The sequence below is a fragment of the Penicillium expansum genome, assembly GCF_000769745.1.
Source record: "Penicillium expansum strain MD-8 chromosome Unknown contig192, whole genome shotgun sequence".
In the NCBI taxonomy this organism is placed as follows: Eukaryota; Fungi; Ascomycota; class Eurotiomycetes; order Eurotiales; family Aspergillaceae; genus Penicillium; species Penicillium expansum.
Window position 1 is genome coordinate 195150 of NW_015971404.1, and position 17585 is coordinate 212734.

The 17585-nt window shown below is 46.8% G+C and overlaps 7 protein-coding genes across 7 annotated transcripts; 4 read left to right on the plus strand and 3 right to left on the minus strand.

The window, feature by feature from the left end:
* Positions 1-962: 962 nt before the first annotated feature.
* Positions 963-2365, minus strand: PEX2_060610 (Major facilitator superfamily domain, general substrate transporter; the record flags this gene model as incomplete). Its single annotated transcript, XM_016743334.1, has 3 exons — positions 963-1770; positions 1827-2020; positions 2120-2365. 3 exons carry the CDS (start codon positions 2363-2365, stop codon positions 963-965), a joined length of 1248 nt encoding a protein of 415 aa, XP_016596056.1.
* Positions 2366-3128: 763 nt separating this feature from the next.
* Positions 3129-4590, plus strand: PEX2_060620 (Pyridine nucleotide-disulfide oxidoreductase, class-II; the record flags this gene model as incomplete). The annotated part of the gene is made up of 4 exons (XM_016743335.1): positions 3129-3394; positions 3656-3710; positions 3774-4466; positions 4522-4590. 4 exons carry the CDS (start codon positions 3129-3131, stop codon positions 4588-4590), a joined length of 1083 nt encoding a protein of 360 aa, XP_016596057.1.
* A 1047-nt stretch (positions 4591-5637) lies between these two features.
* Positions 5638-7168, plus strand: PEX2_060630 (FAD-dependent oxidoreductase; the record flags this gene model as incomplete). The annotated part of the gene is made up of 2 exons (XM_016743336.1): positions 5638-5936; positions 6115-7168. The coding sequence occupies 2 exons, from the start codon at positions 5638-5640 to the stop codon at positions 7166-7168; spliced, it is 1353 nt and encodes a 450-aa protein (XP_016596058.1).
* Positions 7169-8153: 985 nt separating this feature from the next.
* Positions 8154-10139, minus strand: PEX2_060640 (Vanillyl-alcohol oxidase, C-terminal subdomain 2; the record flags this gene model as incomplete). The annotated part of the gene is made up of 7 exons (XM_016743337.1): positions 8154-8553; positions 8622-8877; positions 8964-9133; positions 9247-9300; positions 9344-9512; positions 9570-9984; positions 10032-10139. 7 exons carry the CDS (start codon positions 10137-10139, stop codon positions 8154-8156), a joined length of 1572 nt encoding a protein of 523 aa, XP_016596059.1.
* Positions 10140-10539: 400 nt separating this feature from the next.
* PEX2_060650 (uncharacterized protein) lies at positions 10540-10965 on the plus strand (the record flags this gene model as incomplete). The annotated part of the gene is made up of 1 exon (XM_016743338.1): positions 10540-10965. The coding sequence occupies one exon, from the start codon at positions 10540-10542 to the stop codon at positions 10963-10965; it is 426 nt and encodes a 141-aa protein (XP_016596060.1).
* A 926-nt stretch (positions 10966-11891) lies between these two features.
* On the plus strand, positions 11892-13651 carry PEX2_060660 (uncharacterized protein; the record flags this gene model as incomplete). The annotated part of the gene is made up of 2 exons (XM_016743339.1): positions 11892-12069; positions 12120-13651. The coding sequence occupies 2 exons, from the start codon at positions 11892-11894 to the stop codon at positions 13649-13651; spliced, it is 1710 nt and encodes a 569-aa protein (XP_016596061.1).
* Positions 13652-13917: 266 nt separating this feature from the next.
* On the minus strand, positions 13918-17127 carry PEX2_060670 (Signal recognition particle, SRP19 subunit; the record flags this gene model as incomplete). The annotated part of the gene is made up of 8 exons (XM_016743340.1): positions 13918-14563; positions 14608-14634; positions 14684-14773; positions 14819-14889; positions 14995-15236; positions 15288-16354; positions 16410-16927; positions 16981-17127. 8 exons carry the CDS (start codon positions 17125-17127, stop codon positions 13918-13920), a joined length of 2808 nt encoding a protein of 935 aa, XP_016596062.1.
* Positions 17128-17585: the final 458 nt, after the last annotated feature.

Consider the following 17585-nt stretch of genomic DNA (forward strand, 5'->3'; position numbering starts at 1 on the left):
ATCTCTTCGTACGTGGAATTGAGGTCATGGTTATGGACTTCTAATCAGAATATGAACGAATAATTTGCATGTGTTTCTCATCGCTGGGATTTGGTTTATTCTCGCGAGTGCCCACAAAGCCCATTTTTTGCTAAACAAGCCAAACATTTTATAGACTGCGACATCGCCCGTCTATGGGCTATTTGGATTTTCGAGTGCCCGTCCATAACGCCCACCGTTATACAAGGTTGTCTTAAATATTTTGAAATCTGTTAATAAAAATCATGTGTTAACCCTGGAAGCTAATTTTGCTTACTAAAAAGGCCTACGGGCGCCCACGACGTCCATGGGCCTGGGCCCTAAGTGTAGGGACGGGGTAGTTAGTGCCTAGGCCATCGGCCATAGACCGGAGATTGGACTACTATTCGAATATTTACCTCCTAGATATGATATGTGAATCAACAAATGCAAAAAAAGAGAAGGCCTACAAACCCGAACGTTAGGTTAATTAAGTTGTGCGGTTGTCTAATTTTTCTTTTTTCAAATTCCACGCTAAGCTTTAATGGCATTGCGTTAAAGATGAAACTCCCATCCTAGTCCCCTGACTTCAACACGTTTGAGATCCATATCCTGAGCTTGACTATCTTCCAGCCTAATTTAAACACACTCGATTGATATGCCTGGGCTTTTCTAGTCGCTCTCAAAGTTCCTCTAGACAGAGCTCTTCCCTCTGGTCTCGAGAGGCAACATCAAACTTGTCAACACCAGGATTGCATATAGACCGGCACAAACAAACAATGGAGTCGTCGTGTTCACATTGGCATAGCTTCCGATCAAAATCGCAATGATACCACCAATACGATTAGTGATCACGCAGAGCCCGTACCCCGTTGCACGATGGGCAGTGGGGAATACTTCCGGAGTGTATGCATAGAGTGTGCTGTAATAAATATTGCCACCCGCAGTGATTGCCGCGGAAATCGCTACATTTTGCAGCGAAGTTTTGATCTGGGTATAGCCGAATTGCAGCGCTGTGGTAATTGCGGCGCCAACAGCGAGGGTTCCTCGCGGCCGAGGTATTTTGTTTCAACCAGACCTCCAGCAATGATGGGTCCAATAAGACCACAGACCTGATTAATAGCGTAGTTTCGCCATGTAATATACGTTGAATCATCGGAGCCAGTGTCTGCCCCTCGAGAGGCGAGATAATAGGGCAAGTAGATGGTGTACAGTGGACTGACAATCCCGACTAGAAACCAATTGAGATTGATTACATATGTTGAATATGCGAGGCGGTGAGTCGCAAATAAACCTGAGAAGTGTTTTTGAAGGCGGACAGAGGACCAGACAGACTTTTCTGCATTCAAAACATGGCCTGGCTCTTCAAGCTGTTGCAAAGTCAATGAAAATGGTCGTTTGTAGGAGTCAACGATATTTTTCAGAATATCAAAGACCTCAGCGTCTCTATTCTGAGTGATTAGCCACTTCGGCGTTTGTGGCATCCGAATCATGAAGATTCGTAATATAGCCAAGACAGTTATCAACCCTCCACAGGTGAAATGAAGGTACCTCCATCCCATATTTTCTCTGTTTGTGCAGATTGTCGCATCAGAATGACAAGTGTAGTTTCCAAGAAATGCCCAGGCAAGTAAACCCGTGATGGTATAGCTGACTGCCCACCATAATGCCAAAAAGGTGGTCAGCCACAAGTGAGAGACGGGCAAGAATTCGATCAGATTGGTCGTATCAAGAATGTAGTTCCCGCCGTCAGCAGCAGAATAAATTGCAACCCTATGAGAATATGAGAAAGGACCTATCGCATAGAACAGGCTATCGGGATCACTGACATGGCGGCAAAGGAGACATAATTCGGCATTGCTCCGGCAATGAGAACAAAGACAGCGCAAATGAAAAAGCTGCTGTTGAATGCCAAACGGCGGCCGACTATGCCTGCTGATAGTCCCCAGACGGCTGCACCAACCAATAACCCCACTTGAGATGCCATAGAAATGCCGGTGATGTGCTTGCTTGGGTTGCCAAACTACTGTGTCACAGCAGACTGTGAGACAGATTGGCATAGGACAAGGAGCTAGGAAATATCAATAACCAGGAAAAGTGCGGCCAACAGACGGTTGCTCACCGTATCGGCTCCATATCCAAACCCATTGAGGAAGAATAACTTCCAATGGAATGGTGTCATCCCGACCTCGTTAATTGCCGCGTTGGCCAGGGCCATCTTTCTTGTAAGCGCAAGGTCAATCTCGCGGGTGTCAATCAACTCTTCATTTTGATCCACCGGAGTCGAAGTTATGCCCCCGCTTTCATATTGATTGGAGTCATCTGCAGAAGCAAGCTCGGTGTCTTCTTGCCTCTTTGGGTCGGTCATTTTGCCTTGGAAAAGGAAGGAAAGAAAATTAGGATCTGGTACAGCGCTTCTCTTAAATCTATTTGAGAAGCAGATCGATTTGTATAAATAGATTAGTCGAAAATCGCTGAGTTATCCGAGATGAGTATCGCGCGCACTAGATTCATTGGTTCCTAAAAGGAGCACGGCTACAGGAGGTTTTGCAACGACAGTCACAAGCTTCATCGCGGAATTTGAGATAAGAGTTGCGCAATTGAGAGTTGCGCAATTGAGCTGATGTTTTTGTATATCTCTGCTGGGACTGCGCAACTTGTCGGCGGAAAGAGAATTTATATATGGATTAACCACGGGTATATTCCCCGTTTTTGGCGTTCTACTGGTGGCTTTCGGATGGCGACCCAACGCAGGGGAGAAAGCTAATCTCGGCCCGGCAAGATTCTAGATTGCGCTTTCTTATGTTTGCGTTTCCACTAATATTGCGACATCATCAAGATCGAACCACGTCCATGGGATTATCGTGTAATTCCAGGATGCGATTTCGGGGACCTTTCGCAGTCTGACCGAGACATAACCCTCAAACGCGATTAGTTGCAATAGAGTCCATTTTCGTACCGTGTAGATTGTTCGATGGCATCATTTCCACTAGAAAGGTGAAATGTCCCATCATTATAGGCCCAGTTGGGACTCCTAAATATACCCCTACCTGGTCTTCCAGGTCTTATTGCTCGCCAGTCACCTTTTCCTTCTCACTACACTTTCAAACGTAATTGCGAAATCAGTCACCATGGAAGGCCTAAAAGAAGTAGAAGCCGGCATCAAGATCGCTATTATTGGCGGCGGACCTGCTGGGCTTTCGGCTGCCATCGAGCTTGCTAGACTACCGTTTGTGGAATGGACCCTGTACGAGCAGAAACCAAGCATCAGCGAGATCGGCACGGGGATTGCTCTACAACGCAACACATGGAGACTACTAGAAAAACTTGGAGTATCGCAGCATCTCAAGGCAGGGGACTTCTTCAGGCCGAAAGATGGGCACGACACTCAATATAGGTGAGCCGGTTTTGCTGATTCCACAGGCCTATGAGCGATGCACTAATATACGAACCGCCCCAGAGATGGGAGGACTGGGGCAGTTGTGAAACAGACATACCCATTGCCGAGTGTGGCTCCCCACCAAGCCCCATGCAGAATCCATCGGGGCAGACTGCAGAGAGCCTTGCTAAAAAATATTGACCAACGTCGCATTCGGCCGGGCAAAAAACTGGTGGAAGTGGAACGAGTGAACAGTGGGAGACTTCGTCTTGCTTTTAGCTGTGGCTTCGTTGACGAGGTAGATCTTATTATTGGGGCCGATGGTATCCGGTCTGTGAGTGGAAAATTAATCCACAAGGCGAGGTATTACCATAACGCTGACTCAAGGATACATCAGATCATTCGAACATTTGCATTCCCCGAATATAGTGTCAGCTACTCGGGAATGACAGCGTATCGAGCAGTAGTCAGAGAAGCAGACGTCCGACAAATCAATGGCCTCTCAAAGGCTATCATATTCTGGTACGGGACCAATGGCAAGTGGATTTATACAAGTCCACTTGAAAACGGCGATTGGGAGATTACTTGCAGGATTCGAGAGCCCGACGACAATGATCGGACGAGTTGGGGCAAAGAGGTTAATGTGGCAAAATTTGTTGAGAGCTTCCACGAGTACTGCGAGCCGATTCAACAGCTGTTATCATTAGTGACTCGGGTGAAGCGGTTCGACTACTTCGGCGGGCCGCGATTACAGACCGTGATCAATCAGAGTTCCGTGGCTCTAATTGGTGATGCGTCTCATCCACTCTCTGGGGCTTTTGGTGCCGGTGCTGCTTTCGCTATTGAGGATGCTCATGTGTTGGCAGGAGCCCTTCGTTGGGCAGCTTCTTCATCTCACTCTCTGACGGAAGCCTTGCAGCTCTTCGACAAGGTGCGGTCATTTCATTACGGGAAACTGTACGAAACGTTAGATGAGATTGCTTCAGCTCATCAGAAGACCTTTCGCCTCTCCGCGTCGACAGAAGAAGAGATTGCCGGCCAAATTGAAAACGTTTCATTGCCGAAACACGCCTGGATGTATTATCACGAGGTCAGTCAGGCTTCTGCTTCTGTTGTTCGAGTGGAAACTGACCAAGCGAATATAGGCTGATCAAGCCCTACAAGATGCCATTGCAGAATCTCGCATTATACCACCTCTACGACAGAAGTTGTAGTCCTCCATAGTGATGAGGGCAGTAGGCACATGAACATAGTCCACATGAATAGATTTTAAGTGTACTACTTGCAGGCGATATGTGTTCTGTAGGGGATTGGGCGCTAAAATCTATTTCAGTCATGAAACCAGTCTGCAGACCAAATAGATAGATGAAAGGATACTGAAAGCTTCCATGGTCCCCCCCCTTTTACAACAGTCTACCCTACTAAATACTAGCTTAGTATGTGTTGTATCTAGTGTGTGAGAAATGGAATGGAGAGCTAAGAGAAATGAAAGGTTGAGAACCCTGTATTTTGAAGAATAATATAGTATTAATGTGTAAAATACCATATTAAATACTATGCTAGTTTATACGCTAGTACTGGCACTGTGGATGTGGGTGAATTTCAATAGGGTAGACTGTTGTATATTGCTAGATTGAACAGAACTTTCTCTTCCAACTCCAGCCTGGGATGATCGCTTATGAGACATTTCAATGGACTTAAGGTAAATGGGCACTCAGTTAGCCTTTAGCGCCATTCCTTTCTGGTACAATTATTGATTTTTGCCTCGATTCATTCCGTAGAAAAGATGTTTACCCAGATGCGTGTACTCCGTAGGGTAGATCGGCTTTCAAAGTGTGTTTCGGGAATTATTTGTAATTGTGATTTAGAAAATCCGAATATCTCATTTGAAGTATGACCCGCTATTACTACGGGGCACATTCGGTAGTGCATCTCTTCGTGCATAACATCCTTTTTCCACACGTTCCTCGGCCGTTCAACAGGTCCCAGGGGAACACGAGGATAAGCCTGTGGCGTAGAAACGCTATGGTCAAAAAAGGTCCCGCATATATCTCCTATGTTGTATATGTGGTTCTGAGTGGACTAGTTATATTGCGACTTTAAATGGGGCCATTGTGCAATTCCAGGCTTGGCCGCCAACACCCCTTCACATATAAACTGCAAAGAACTGAGCGTCCGAAGATGCTGGTCTTGTACCTTTTTTTGCGGCCAAATATTTCATATTGGCACGTCACATTGCCAACGCATATACAAATAACTCCATGACGCTGCAATCCTTCAAGGTCATTATCATAGGTGGGGGGCCGGTTGGGATCACAGCTGCCCATGCCCTTCATCACGCTGGTATTGACTTCATCGTACTCGAGCAACGCGATGATGTATTTGAGGATGTAGGTGCTAGTCTAGTCGTCAGTCCACACAATTTACGCGTGTTCCACCAATTCGGCTTATTGGAGAAACTCTCCGATATTGGCTATCCGTTCCTTCATCATAACGAGGGTTTCAACACAAAGAAACCAAAGTTCAAACGCTCGTACGCTCTGAGCCTTTTGCAGAAAAAGTAGGTGTCAAATTGAGAATAATTCCGTCCGCCCCCTATTTACAGCCGGTTGAACCTATTGAAAACGTCTATCCCGAATGGCTGATTTCACATGCATTTCACACGTCTGCTTCTATTTGTTATATCTCCAAATCATTTTATCCATTGATCCAGTAATACATTGCTAACATTGACATAGCCACGGCAGTGCTCTACTGACCTTTCACCGAGCCCAACTCATCCGAACGCTTTATGATGGCTTGCCTGAAGTTGCAAAAGCTCGCTACCGTACGGGCAAGAAGCTCTCTGACATTGTCGTTAGCAATAATGGCGTGAGGGTCATTTGTGCCGATGGCACATCATTTTCAGGCTCTGTCGTCATTGGTGCAGACGGTGCTCACTCCAAAACCCGTCTGGTTATGCGTCGTCATGCGCTAGAAGCAGATCCATCCTTGACTCCCATTTGGGATGTTGAATCACCATATACATCAACCTATAGATGTCTTTGGGCATCTATACCTCGACTTTCCGATCCTGGAGACAGCTACGAGATGCAAGGTCAGGACCGCTCAGTAGTATACCTTACGGGCCGCGAGAACTCGTGGATATTCCTTTACGAGAAGCTTTCCCAAGCGTCGAACAAGAGAGTTTTCTATGACGACAATGATCGCCAACTCTACGGGGCCACTTTTTCCCAATGGCCACTTACTGAGACTTTTACTGTCTCAGATGTACTTCACGACCCCTCTTGCATTTCTGGCATGGCAAATCTGGAAGAAGGAATTGTTAAAAACATCAGTTGGAGTGGAAGAATCGTACTCGTCGGAGATGCGTGTCACAAATTCACTCCAAATTCTGGACTAGGTTTCAACAACGGAATTCAGGATGTGGTTTCACTATGCAACCAACTGCACACGCAAATATCCTCCTATATCGCCAGCCCTGCAGGAGGAGAGGCTTTGGATCAAATCGTTCTTCAAGCTGCATTTGACAAATACCAGCACGAGAGGAAACCATTTTTGGAGGCAGATTACACGCGTTCTGCTCGATCCACACGCCGTTCAGCATGGGCTACCAGTACAGATTACCTCTCCGGGAGATATATCCTGTCATTGCGGCTTGTGCAAAAGTTTCTCATCACTCATTCTATTTGTCCCGGTATAAAACGGGGGCTTGTGTTGAGCTATATTCCATCCTCGGAGCCGCTTGTGGGCAAAATGTTATGGAAGCATTTGATGGGGAAGTCTAAATAAAATTCATATGGTGTGAACCTCTGGATTGGTGTTGGAGGATATTATCCATGCTGCTGACTGCTTCCCCGAAGACCAATTTTCCGCGTCGAACCCATACGAACCAAGAGGAACATCTTTGACCGACTCCTTGGTTATGCAACAATTCTCGATTGACCAATTCCGCGATTATAGACGAACTTTGATCCGATTGTACTTGGGGCACTGGATAGGGGGGTTCCCGCTAGGGTCCATTAAAAGAGATTTTGAACTGATTGGGTTGAGCCGGGATGCTATCCTTATGATCTTTGAAGCATTTCTCAAAGCTGGTCTTGCTTTGTTGAGCATATTCTCTGCTGGAAGTAGCACGATAGAAGTGGTCAATCTTGCTGGTCTACTTTCTGCAATGCCAAGCTTGGCAGGGTTGAACATTTAAGGCATCATGTGGGGACAGATCCTGTTCACCCACGTAGTTAGTAGTAGCGAGCTAACTAGCTATCTCTCTCTCTTTCTCCTCTCCGTCCATCCCACACTAATAGGAATTGACTGCACTATTTCTCATCCGATCTATATTATTAGACTTCGGCAGAACCCATCTTGGGTCGGAGGCTCTGACCCAAACCCCAATAACCCAATAATAACCCATTTGAACCCATTTTTGCATAAGAATTCATAAAATATAAGTCTTAGCATTTTTAAAGATACTTTTCTACTTATATTCGTTTTAACTTTTTAATTAAATTGCTATGCTCTTTATATACATATTTAAATTTTAGAATTTTAAGCGTATAAAAATTTAGATTGTTTAGTTTGCATTATATTGGGGCCCCAATGGGTTACCCATCGTTGAGTCGAAGCAATGGACCCAAAGCCCATTTTGGGCAGAAATATGGTGGTGCAAGAGCATCGGCTCCATGGCTCCATGCTTCCGATGATGGTGGAATAGCAAGAGCCGAATCGCGGGGAAAGTTCGATCACCGATTGCAACCAGAAAGTGACAAAAGAACATTTACAATTGCGACTTTCCCTTGTTTCGGTACTGCTTAGCCCAAATACCTTGTTTTCCGGGGCTCAGAATGCCATTAGGATCAAGCGTATCCTTGATTCGCTCATTCAATCGCATCAAAGCACCGCGGCCAAATTCATATTGCTTGGCAACCAGATCCATATGTTCAATGTGTGCACGGTACTCGCCATACCCGGCTTCCCGTGCAGAACGGACTAGATCGACGAACAAGGCGTTGGCGGTGTCTTTGTCCTTTTGCGAATTACGGTCGAAGTGAATTATGTTAATGTGTGTCATGTGCCGCAGGTGCATGTGCAAACCGCAAAGCTTCTGTGCCGTGTAGTAGAATTCAAGAGCTGCCTTCCCGTCAGAAGGTAGGACGGGGGAGAAGGAAATGTGTCCGCTATGAGTTGTATTGTTAGATTCATTGGTCTTGGTTGCATTGGAGTCAATGCTGGGGGTCATTCTTACCCGTCAAGTCCGCGGTACTCAATTGACTTGATCGCGCACAGGCCAGGATTTCTAGTTTGCAGATCGTAGGGAATATCGATGGCATTGACATCTTTCTGACCAGGCTTAGGATAGTGAGCAGTTGCTGTCAATTCATGGCCCTTGATTGGCTTGAATGCTTCTCGGATCTGCTTGAGATTATACTCCATCATCTCCTTAGGCCCATATAGAGCAAATGTGGCATCCCAGAATCCCAACCGAGGTCCTTTTGAATCTCCTTAATCCGATAGTATGGAATCGAAGTATCCTCATTCCAGAAATCCTTGCGGAGACCGCGTTTATTGATTTCGCGTATCACGTTACCGATAACAGGGTGATCTTGAATCTTTTCCCGGAGGAGCATTTCACGTAAGATGTCCACCATGGGTGCCAGATCACGCTCCTCGGGGACTGAAAGGTGGACTCGCATGAACCCCTCGGGGGCAAGGCATGCCCAGATTGACATTTTGGTGACAATGCCGAACTTGGACTGACTGAACATGGAGTCCTAGGTTGGACCAAAGCCACCACGGAGCAGTGGTCCGCAGGCAGAGTTATCCAGTGCCCTCATGCCCGTTCGGACCAGAGTCCCGTCGGGTAGAACTACCTCAATTCCACAAGTTTGGTTGGAGTGATCGCCTTGGGCAGTGTATCCCCAACCCTGTCCAATGTCAGCTACAAAGATTGTCTTTTTACTCAAATACGGCAGGAACTGGTCGCCTTTGTGTTGACTAGCTACGTTTTCGGGGGTGGTTGGTGGAAGCAAGCCGGTTTTCAATGGGACAATGACGCGTGGATATGAATGCATGGAATTCTCACTGACCTTGCGTGCAGTATGATACCATCGAATTGCGGAATTGGCACCGACATATCCTGCAATTCAATATGTATCTGATTCCCCCTTAGATAACAAATCAAGAGTGGACTTACGGTATTTACCCAATGAATCCAACATCATACACCCTAGTTCTTCTTGGAAGAGTGAATCATCGTTGGGCATAGTCAGTTTTTGGGGGTCGTGCTGTTGGAGGTCGTGCTCTGGCAGATCGACACGAGAGTTCGGAACTAACACAGCGTCGCTGGGGTCTGCATCTCTGTTCCTACCATTTGGCAAGACGTGCGAAGCAGGGTCATTATTCTTCTGCTCTAGGGAACACCTTATGCTTTCGACTGTGAGCTCGGGAAGCTCCTCTTCAGGAATGAATCGTCGCAAAAGCTTGACCAAAGAATCATAGGCTTCCTCGGATACCATATAGAACGGTCGTTTTCGATTTTTGAGGTCAAATTTGCATGGTAAATTGAGTGACTGGCAATAATCGCAGTCGCCATTCTCGACACTAACACACTAGATGGTTAGCTTTTCTTTCACTCGCGTTATTGGTGGTTGCTTACCTTTGTTTTGCGGGCCTTGCAGGCCTCACAGATTTGACGCGCTCGCTTTCGTGGCAATGTGTCCTCCTTCTCCCATCGTCGTTTCTGTGTTTTACTCACCTCTTTCATGGCTGTTGTGGTGTGAAACATGGGAGATGTTTTACCTCGCTATGGGAGATATATGCCGGCATTTGTGGAGATGCGGGGAGCCGATCGTGTGGGGCTAAATGAGACGATTTCGGAGGATGGAATTTTGTAGTATTAAGTTATTAACCCCTAATTGGTCATCATGTCCATTTATATCAAAACCTCCCAATAACTGATGTTTCTCTCGCAGATGGTATTGATAGAACATTGAAGGGTTCCTTCGTAGTCAGCCTCGCCATACTCAGCCTCACCAGCCACATAACGTGGATATCTGATTGGTGCCACGACACAGCGCTTGCTATGCACTGCCTGGCCCCCCTTGAAAAGCAACAACGTTCAAGATCTCACTCTCACCACTTTCCCATTTCCACTTTGTCGAGCCATGTCCGATCCTCTCTCTATAGCTGGTACCGCGGTGGGGATTATATCACTCGGTCTGCAGGTCTGCGGCGAGATTGTCTCGTTTTGCCAGGCATGGCGGGGTTTCAACGAAGATATCCAAAATATCAGTGAAAAGGCTGACGCGGCTCGTATGCCACTGAGAACCTTGAGGGAGCTGATCGAAGACTTCCATACCACCGACCCCGCGATCGCGAGGGACCTTGAAAATAAGGCAAGGAGTATTGAGCAAGTGATAAAACGGCTCAAGACAGCGACAGATCGATATGCAACTGGCACATCCAATACAGAATCCTTCCGGCTCCAGCTCAAAAAGGCTGCATATCCCTTTAAGAAGGAAGCGTTGCGCGAAATCGCAAGTGATCTGGAAAGCGTCCAGGCGATGCTCCAAACGGCGTTACAGATGTAAGTGTGCTGCTTTTTGGCTGCATAAGCTTGAAAAACTCGGATTACCTAGAAGAATTATACCGGTGCTAACAAAATATTAGCTATTCGGCGCAAAGCAATCGAGCTTTACTGAGAGGAATAGATCGAAAACTTCAGGAGATGGTATTCCCTCCTATACCCATATTCTATCTAGGCCATACTGATTGAGCCCAGAATTCGAAACTGTCAGATCCAACAAAGTTACCGCCAAGTTTACTGCAGTCATGGTGTACTCAACAAGAACAACTGCCTACATCGAGATTGCCTTTGCAAATCGCAGCGCAAGGTGACCGTATGATAAGCAACGCCTCCATCGAAACCAATTGTAATGAAACTTGCTCAAGTTCATGCATGACAAAAGCAACTCATGAAACATCGATTCCTTCCCAAAACCGCAATCCAGCAAGCAGTGCATGGACAGCTTGTGCACGCCGACCCCACAAAGAAGTAGAAGTCATCAGCATATCTTACTACTATCGTAGTCGCATGTTAGGCTTTGCTATCCGAGCCTCATTCCTGCTTACCAAAGGAGCTGGGGGTCATTCAATCGCTCCGTTGCTACATCTGCAACCTTTAGTGGAAATCACAGATAGTCTAGCATTGAAGATTTTCTCTAATTTTTTTATTTGTGCAACGTCAGGGGATCTTAGGCCACTCGTGGATCATACATTACAACAGTTGCAGCAATCATTTGATCTACAAGAGGCAACGCCATTTGATTTGATTTGGGTATGGGACAGGGAGATGTCACTTTTTGATGTAGGTGTAACCCCATTCTGATATCACTGATTTCTCTCACACGAATAGCTTGCTTGGCTATATTCTCCTGGTTTATTGTTTGGCTCTGGTCAGTTCGACCACCTTTCCAGATTTCTCAGTTTCTTATTGAATTGTGGTTCCAAACCAAAAATGAAGTATTACCACGGAAGGAGCATATTGGATTCTTTGAATGGATTCGCCCTTTTTGGAAATGAATGCTCTTTAGGCTTGCGTCTACTTGACCTTGGGTATTCTTTTACTGCCCACGCCCCTTTTTCTCTAGCCGACAGGCAGAGTATTCTGTATCTGCTTTCCCGAACCGACGAGTGTATGTGAACATTCCCTATATCCTATTCAACAAAACTAATTTCAAGCAAGCGATCCAAATCCCGGATATCGTAAGAATCATCTTCCGAGGGTCTGAGCATCAATTGAGAGATGCCCTCAAATCGGGAAAAGCTTCCCCGAGCGACATAATAAACGGTGATTCTTTGATTGAGTATGCATTTGGATGGCCAAAGGGGATTCAGATCTTACTGGAGGCAGGTGCAGCGCGGAGTCCAACGTGCAGTGATGTGAGCTGTATCCGTTATGTTGAAGAAAACGACGAGGAGGATACTTATCATTCAGTTAAGCTTCTCATTGAGGCTGGATGCTTATTCGACTGGTATGATATTTCTAGATGCGAGCAGAACGGGAGAAGCAGCAAAATAAAATTGCTGCTCATTAATGAATTGGCTGCGCGACGCAAAAGACTCTGGCATTTGGCCCAGTCTTGCTTACCCGCTGGTCAACTTCCGAAATTGATTTCCGACGACGAGAACACGGGCACGACTACGATATTTGATATACACACCGCAGAAATACACGATCGATTAGTAAAACAAGGAGTATCCATCGATCCATCCCTACGACTTAATTTCTCCGAGATATGGTACAAATCTGTTTATCATTTCCCAGAATTCACGGCCCAGACGCTAGAGGAACTATACCAAATTGGCTTCAGGGGCATTACACAGGTAACCCCCGAAGGCTTCATGCCTCTCGTCATCCCACGGCCAAGATATTATTCTACCGGGTCGGAACATAACGAGAAGTGGAAAGGGATGGAGCGAATAGCCTGGCTGGTTTCAAAAGGTGCCGATCCATACCAAGAACTACCCGGAACCAGTGCAACTGTAACGCATCATCTCGGGTTGACGATCGTCGACTATTGTTTGGACGCGCTTCCCGGTCGCAGAGAGGTCAAATTAGAGAACCAGAAGCATTACCGAGCTTGGAAACGGATGGTTTCGGAGTTTGGAAAGGAATTCTTTCTCCTTCCTTTGGTTCGAGATAGATGTGTCTGCGCGTGCTCCCCCGATGGGTGTACTACAATGTCGGTAACGCTACGACATATTATCGATTACATTCCGGCCTATAGGATTCACGAACCAGAATTCTGGTACCGAGAGTTGATACAATTCTTACTTTGTTGGACTAGAGGGGATACAGGAATTGGCTGGAAGGTTATCAGATTCCTGACCTTTGATGCATTGGGTCTGAAACATTCATGCTGCATTAACACCCCCACGTACCCTTTCGATTTCAGTTTCAGACTGAAAAGCAGAGAAGAGGAAGAGGTTGAAGAGATACTCGACGAACAGAAATTGGGATTAATTGAACTCGAAAAAATTCTCGATGAACTCAAAATCAAGTTTGACGAGCTTGGTCAACCCGTGATAGAATTTTTGGAAGGATACTGGCACACTCGCATGATTGAATTTCTCTCCCAACGCGATCCCTACGACGAGGACCATGTCATTGAATCAAGACGAATGGGTGTTGCTCTAGAACCGGATGAGTGTGTTGTTCCTGATAGGGTATCTCTGCTTATTGGCTCAAAGATCATGTATGAAATCAGTACATAGAGTCAGATATCACGCGCATCTATCTCATGCATTTCTACCTATCCTATAAACATTCCCTACGGTCATTCAACCTGCATTTTGATTAATTGAGAAAACTTGGTCCCCGGATCATGTCCTTAATCCTTTCTGCAAGGAAAACAGGAAAATATCCTTCAGAAGCTCGCTCCGTTTTAGAGAAGATCTCACACTTGATTTCCGGAAGTCTCTTGTTGTTCAGACCTTCATAGCTATCTAGGGATATTTGTTTGTCTCCGTTTCTGCTGGTCTTACATATCGCCATTTTCCAAGTCCGCAAATGCAAGCCCCGTGACTTGATCAAGCTCCATAAGCTCATCCGCGACAGGTAAGGATTGCCCAAAGACATTGTCCCATTCACCCCAATCGAAATTGAGACTCAGGTCGGTCATGAATGGGACAGAAGGCTCAGAAGCGGTCATTATGTTCTGACCGGCGGTATCTAGGAATTTCACTGTAGAAGAGTCAACGAGGGATTGTTGAGTTGGGATAGTAGCGGCGGATGAATGAGCAAAAGCCAAGTCAGGGGCAAATGCTCTGTCGCGTGAGAGGGCGGTAGTTGCAGCTGCACGAGTAGTAGGGGCGGCCACAGTGGCGAATGACATGGATTTGAAGTAAGGCGCATTCGCAAACTCGGACTCGGTTGGCCAATCTTGTGCCATCCAGGGCAATTGGGGGTTCAGCCCGGCTTTCTGCCAGGCCTTTTGGCGCAGACGACGGATCATACCCCAGGCCTCGCGGCCTCCGTTCCTCAATGGACGTCGGGTGAAGATGTCATCTCCCCCACTTACGACGCCCCCGTCTGGACCAGAAAGGGACAGGATTTGATCAACAAATCCGCGTGACATGGAGGCTTCGGGGCTATAGGGTCGTTCATACAAGTCGATGAGAATAATCCTAGATCTAGTTAGCTTTGCTACAAACTCGAGCTTTCTACATACATCATTGCATGCATAGGTTGATGATTCCTTGACGACTATTAGTAAAGATCCGTATTTGAAAGATCGAACTGCTCACCCAGGCCAGCCCCATTGGAACGGCTGAAAGTCAGGATCCGTCGCCAATCGAATAAACTTTTCCATGAATGCATAGCAGTGTCGTAGGGCACTATATGAATTAGATCCAGAAGCTCATTTGAGTCGCGACGCTTACCTTTGGCGTGCTACGGGCCAGATTCGGCTTCGGGGATTTCTGAGGAATGGTTGATACGCAACACAAAATGCCTACATCTATGTTAGTGCGGAACGGCATTTTTCCATAAAAACGTTGACCTTATCAATGAATAAAGACAAAATAATCCTAGCCCATTTATGAAATGCGATGAGGACTACTGAGTGATATTGCTCCTGGCAACAAGATGAACCTTCAATAGGAAGTTCTGCCGCGGACGAGTGAGGAGCTCGTTTTGACGACGCTGTTAGTTTTTCAGTTGTCGTTGCCTCTGGAATTCGGCTTATGATGAAGTTGAGTTTGACTTGAAGATCGTGAAGCACAGAGCGAAGCTCCACCATATCCCCTCTTGTTAGAGGTTTCGTGCCCAGCTGAATTTTAAGTATTTTACGAACAGACTCTGCGGAAAGGTCAGCCCACGCGCCTAAAATCTAAGCCCAAGATCACTCACGGGCCATTATACACTTGGCCTTTGCGTTCAAATAATACACGTTGACCATCGATGGCCCACCACAAAGTGTTGGATTGTCTGGATTATCAGCTGTTCGCTGGCCGTGGGCAACCAATTGTTCATAATGTTTGGCTTCAGCAGTACCCAACAAGGTGTCCTTGACCTCGCTTGTCTCATGAACATCCCAATACGTTGTATCGGTAAGCAATGGCGGAAGCCCACTCGACATCGCGATAACGGCATCCATATGCATGATATGCCACCACAATCGGCGTCGGAACTCTGCCTCCCATGGGTCGATATTAAAATGGGAGGGATCCCGATGTAACCCTAAGGTCTGCGCCACTCTCACTGCTAAACTAACAAACAAACTACTTGCCAGGGGTTCTTCCTCTCTTGACAAGATTGTCTGGGTAATAAGATAGGCCGCCAGGCCGTGAAGGGTGACGCTGTGGGGAAACGAGATCTTTGCCAACCACGAAGTGACCTCCTCGCTATACTTTGTCGAGAGCATGGCTCGTGACGAAGTATTGAACTCCGTCTCCATTGTTCTCATAGAAATTGAAACTGACCCTCCAAACCATATCGCGTATAAGAGTGGAATGAAAGAAGAACTAGGACATGGCTCCCCTGTATGGCTTTTGCAGTCGTACCAGTCCCAAAAGGCATTGTAAAGATTTAATATCATCGGCGGGTGAATAATCGGACTCAGTGAGTGGACACCAGACATGAATGCCTTGTAGAGAATGTCACTCTGCCATTTTGTCGGAACATGCTCAAGCATATATGGCTCGACCGCTTTATCATTTGGTGATAAATAAGCCGATGGGATGCAAACAGCTTTTTGGATGGGCCCCGAGAAGCCAAGTGGGAAGGGAGAGCGCGTGGTTTGGCTGGTGGTTTGGCTGCTTATCGATCCTTTGCGCTGTCTTCGCTTGCTAGAAATTGAATCGGTTGGGGTATCACTACCTGCTGCTAAATTATGCGACTGATTCTGGTTTCCGAGCAATTGGTTGAGCTCCTCCATCTCATGGGAAATGTAAGCCCAATACGTCGTTCCAACGTATCTAAATCAAAGATTAGACATCTGAAGACACTTTAGCCTAGTGTATCGAAACTGACCTCGACCTCCCGCCATCCCCCAAAGACATGTGGCCCAAATTTGAAGTTTCCAGTGGATCCACCAGATCCGTAGTCTGACCGTTTGGGATGGGAAAGTCATCGCTGCTACAATCAGCGCTGAACGGACTGTCCGGTTGTGCAGCGATCGATTTTCTCGGAAGGTTGCCGTCATCCATCGGCGCTGTCTCCACGCTAGGGCGTAATGAAGCCGTTGACATCTCTGTTGACCCATGAGCCTGGTTATCCTTCCGTAGCCGTTCAACGAGCGATACAAGTTGAGCCAGGTGGGCTTCAACTGCGCTTAGATCTGTTTTCTGGCCATGTGATGATGATGCCTGCCTCGAAGGAGCATAGGTCGGCAGTCGTTCATCTGCATTTTCCTCCGAGTGTCGAGTGTCTCTCCGCCGTTTGGTTCTATTCGTCCGTTTACGGTTGGTCTGCGTGGTATCTTGCTGTAGTTCCGCGTCGTAGGCGCACTCGGTACTATTTTTCGCGCAGTTTCCGCATACTGGAAGTGTCTAGGAAGAAATGTTCAGTTCAAGCAACTTGCTCTTGGGCTCAGGGGGATTACCTTGTCGCATTTGACTTTGCGCCGACGACATGTTTGACAGCTATATATCACACGTTTCCGAGTAATCTGTGGATTGCCTGGTGCCGAGGGCGACCTTCGCGCTTGGGAGGTGCTAGACGGTTTGGAGGGCCCCGCCACAGGCTGCATGTTCGGCTTGTTTGGTTTGACAATTTATGCGTGTCTTTCCATCCATTCAATCTGATGACCAAGGAGAAGTAACATGCGCAAACAATCAAATAGTTATGGCGTGTGGAACAATCTAACCTGCAGATGTCCGGCCGGCAATTGCGAGGTACAGGTACTCCGCAGAGTTCAAAGTGTTCCGCGGGAACAATCTTGGCACTCTGACGTCGGGCGGGCGGACGATGGATTACTCAGCACCGCTAACTTGGAACCTCACCTCGCCATGGACATCGGGAACACAACCACCCAACACGCACCTATTACTCACCTATGCAATATGCGACCAATTCACTCTGAAAGCCCAAGAAACCATACCCCCAAGAGTGTAGATTCTTGATAGCCATTGAAACCCTCCAGAAGCACGAAATTCGCTTAATTCGTTAAACAGCAAACTGGTTCAATATACCATACACTACGCTTGC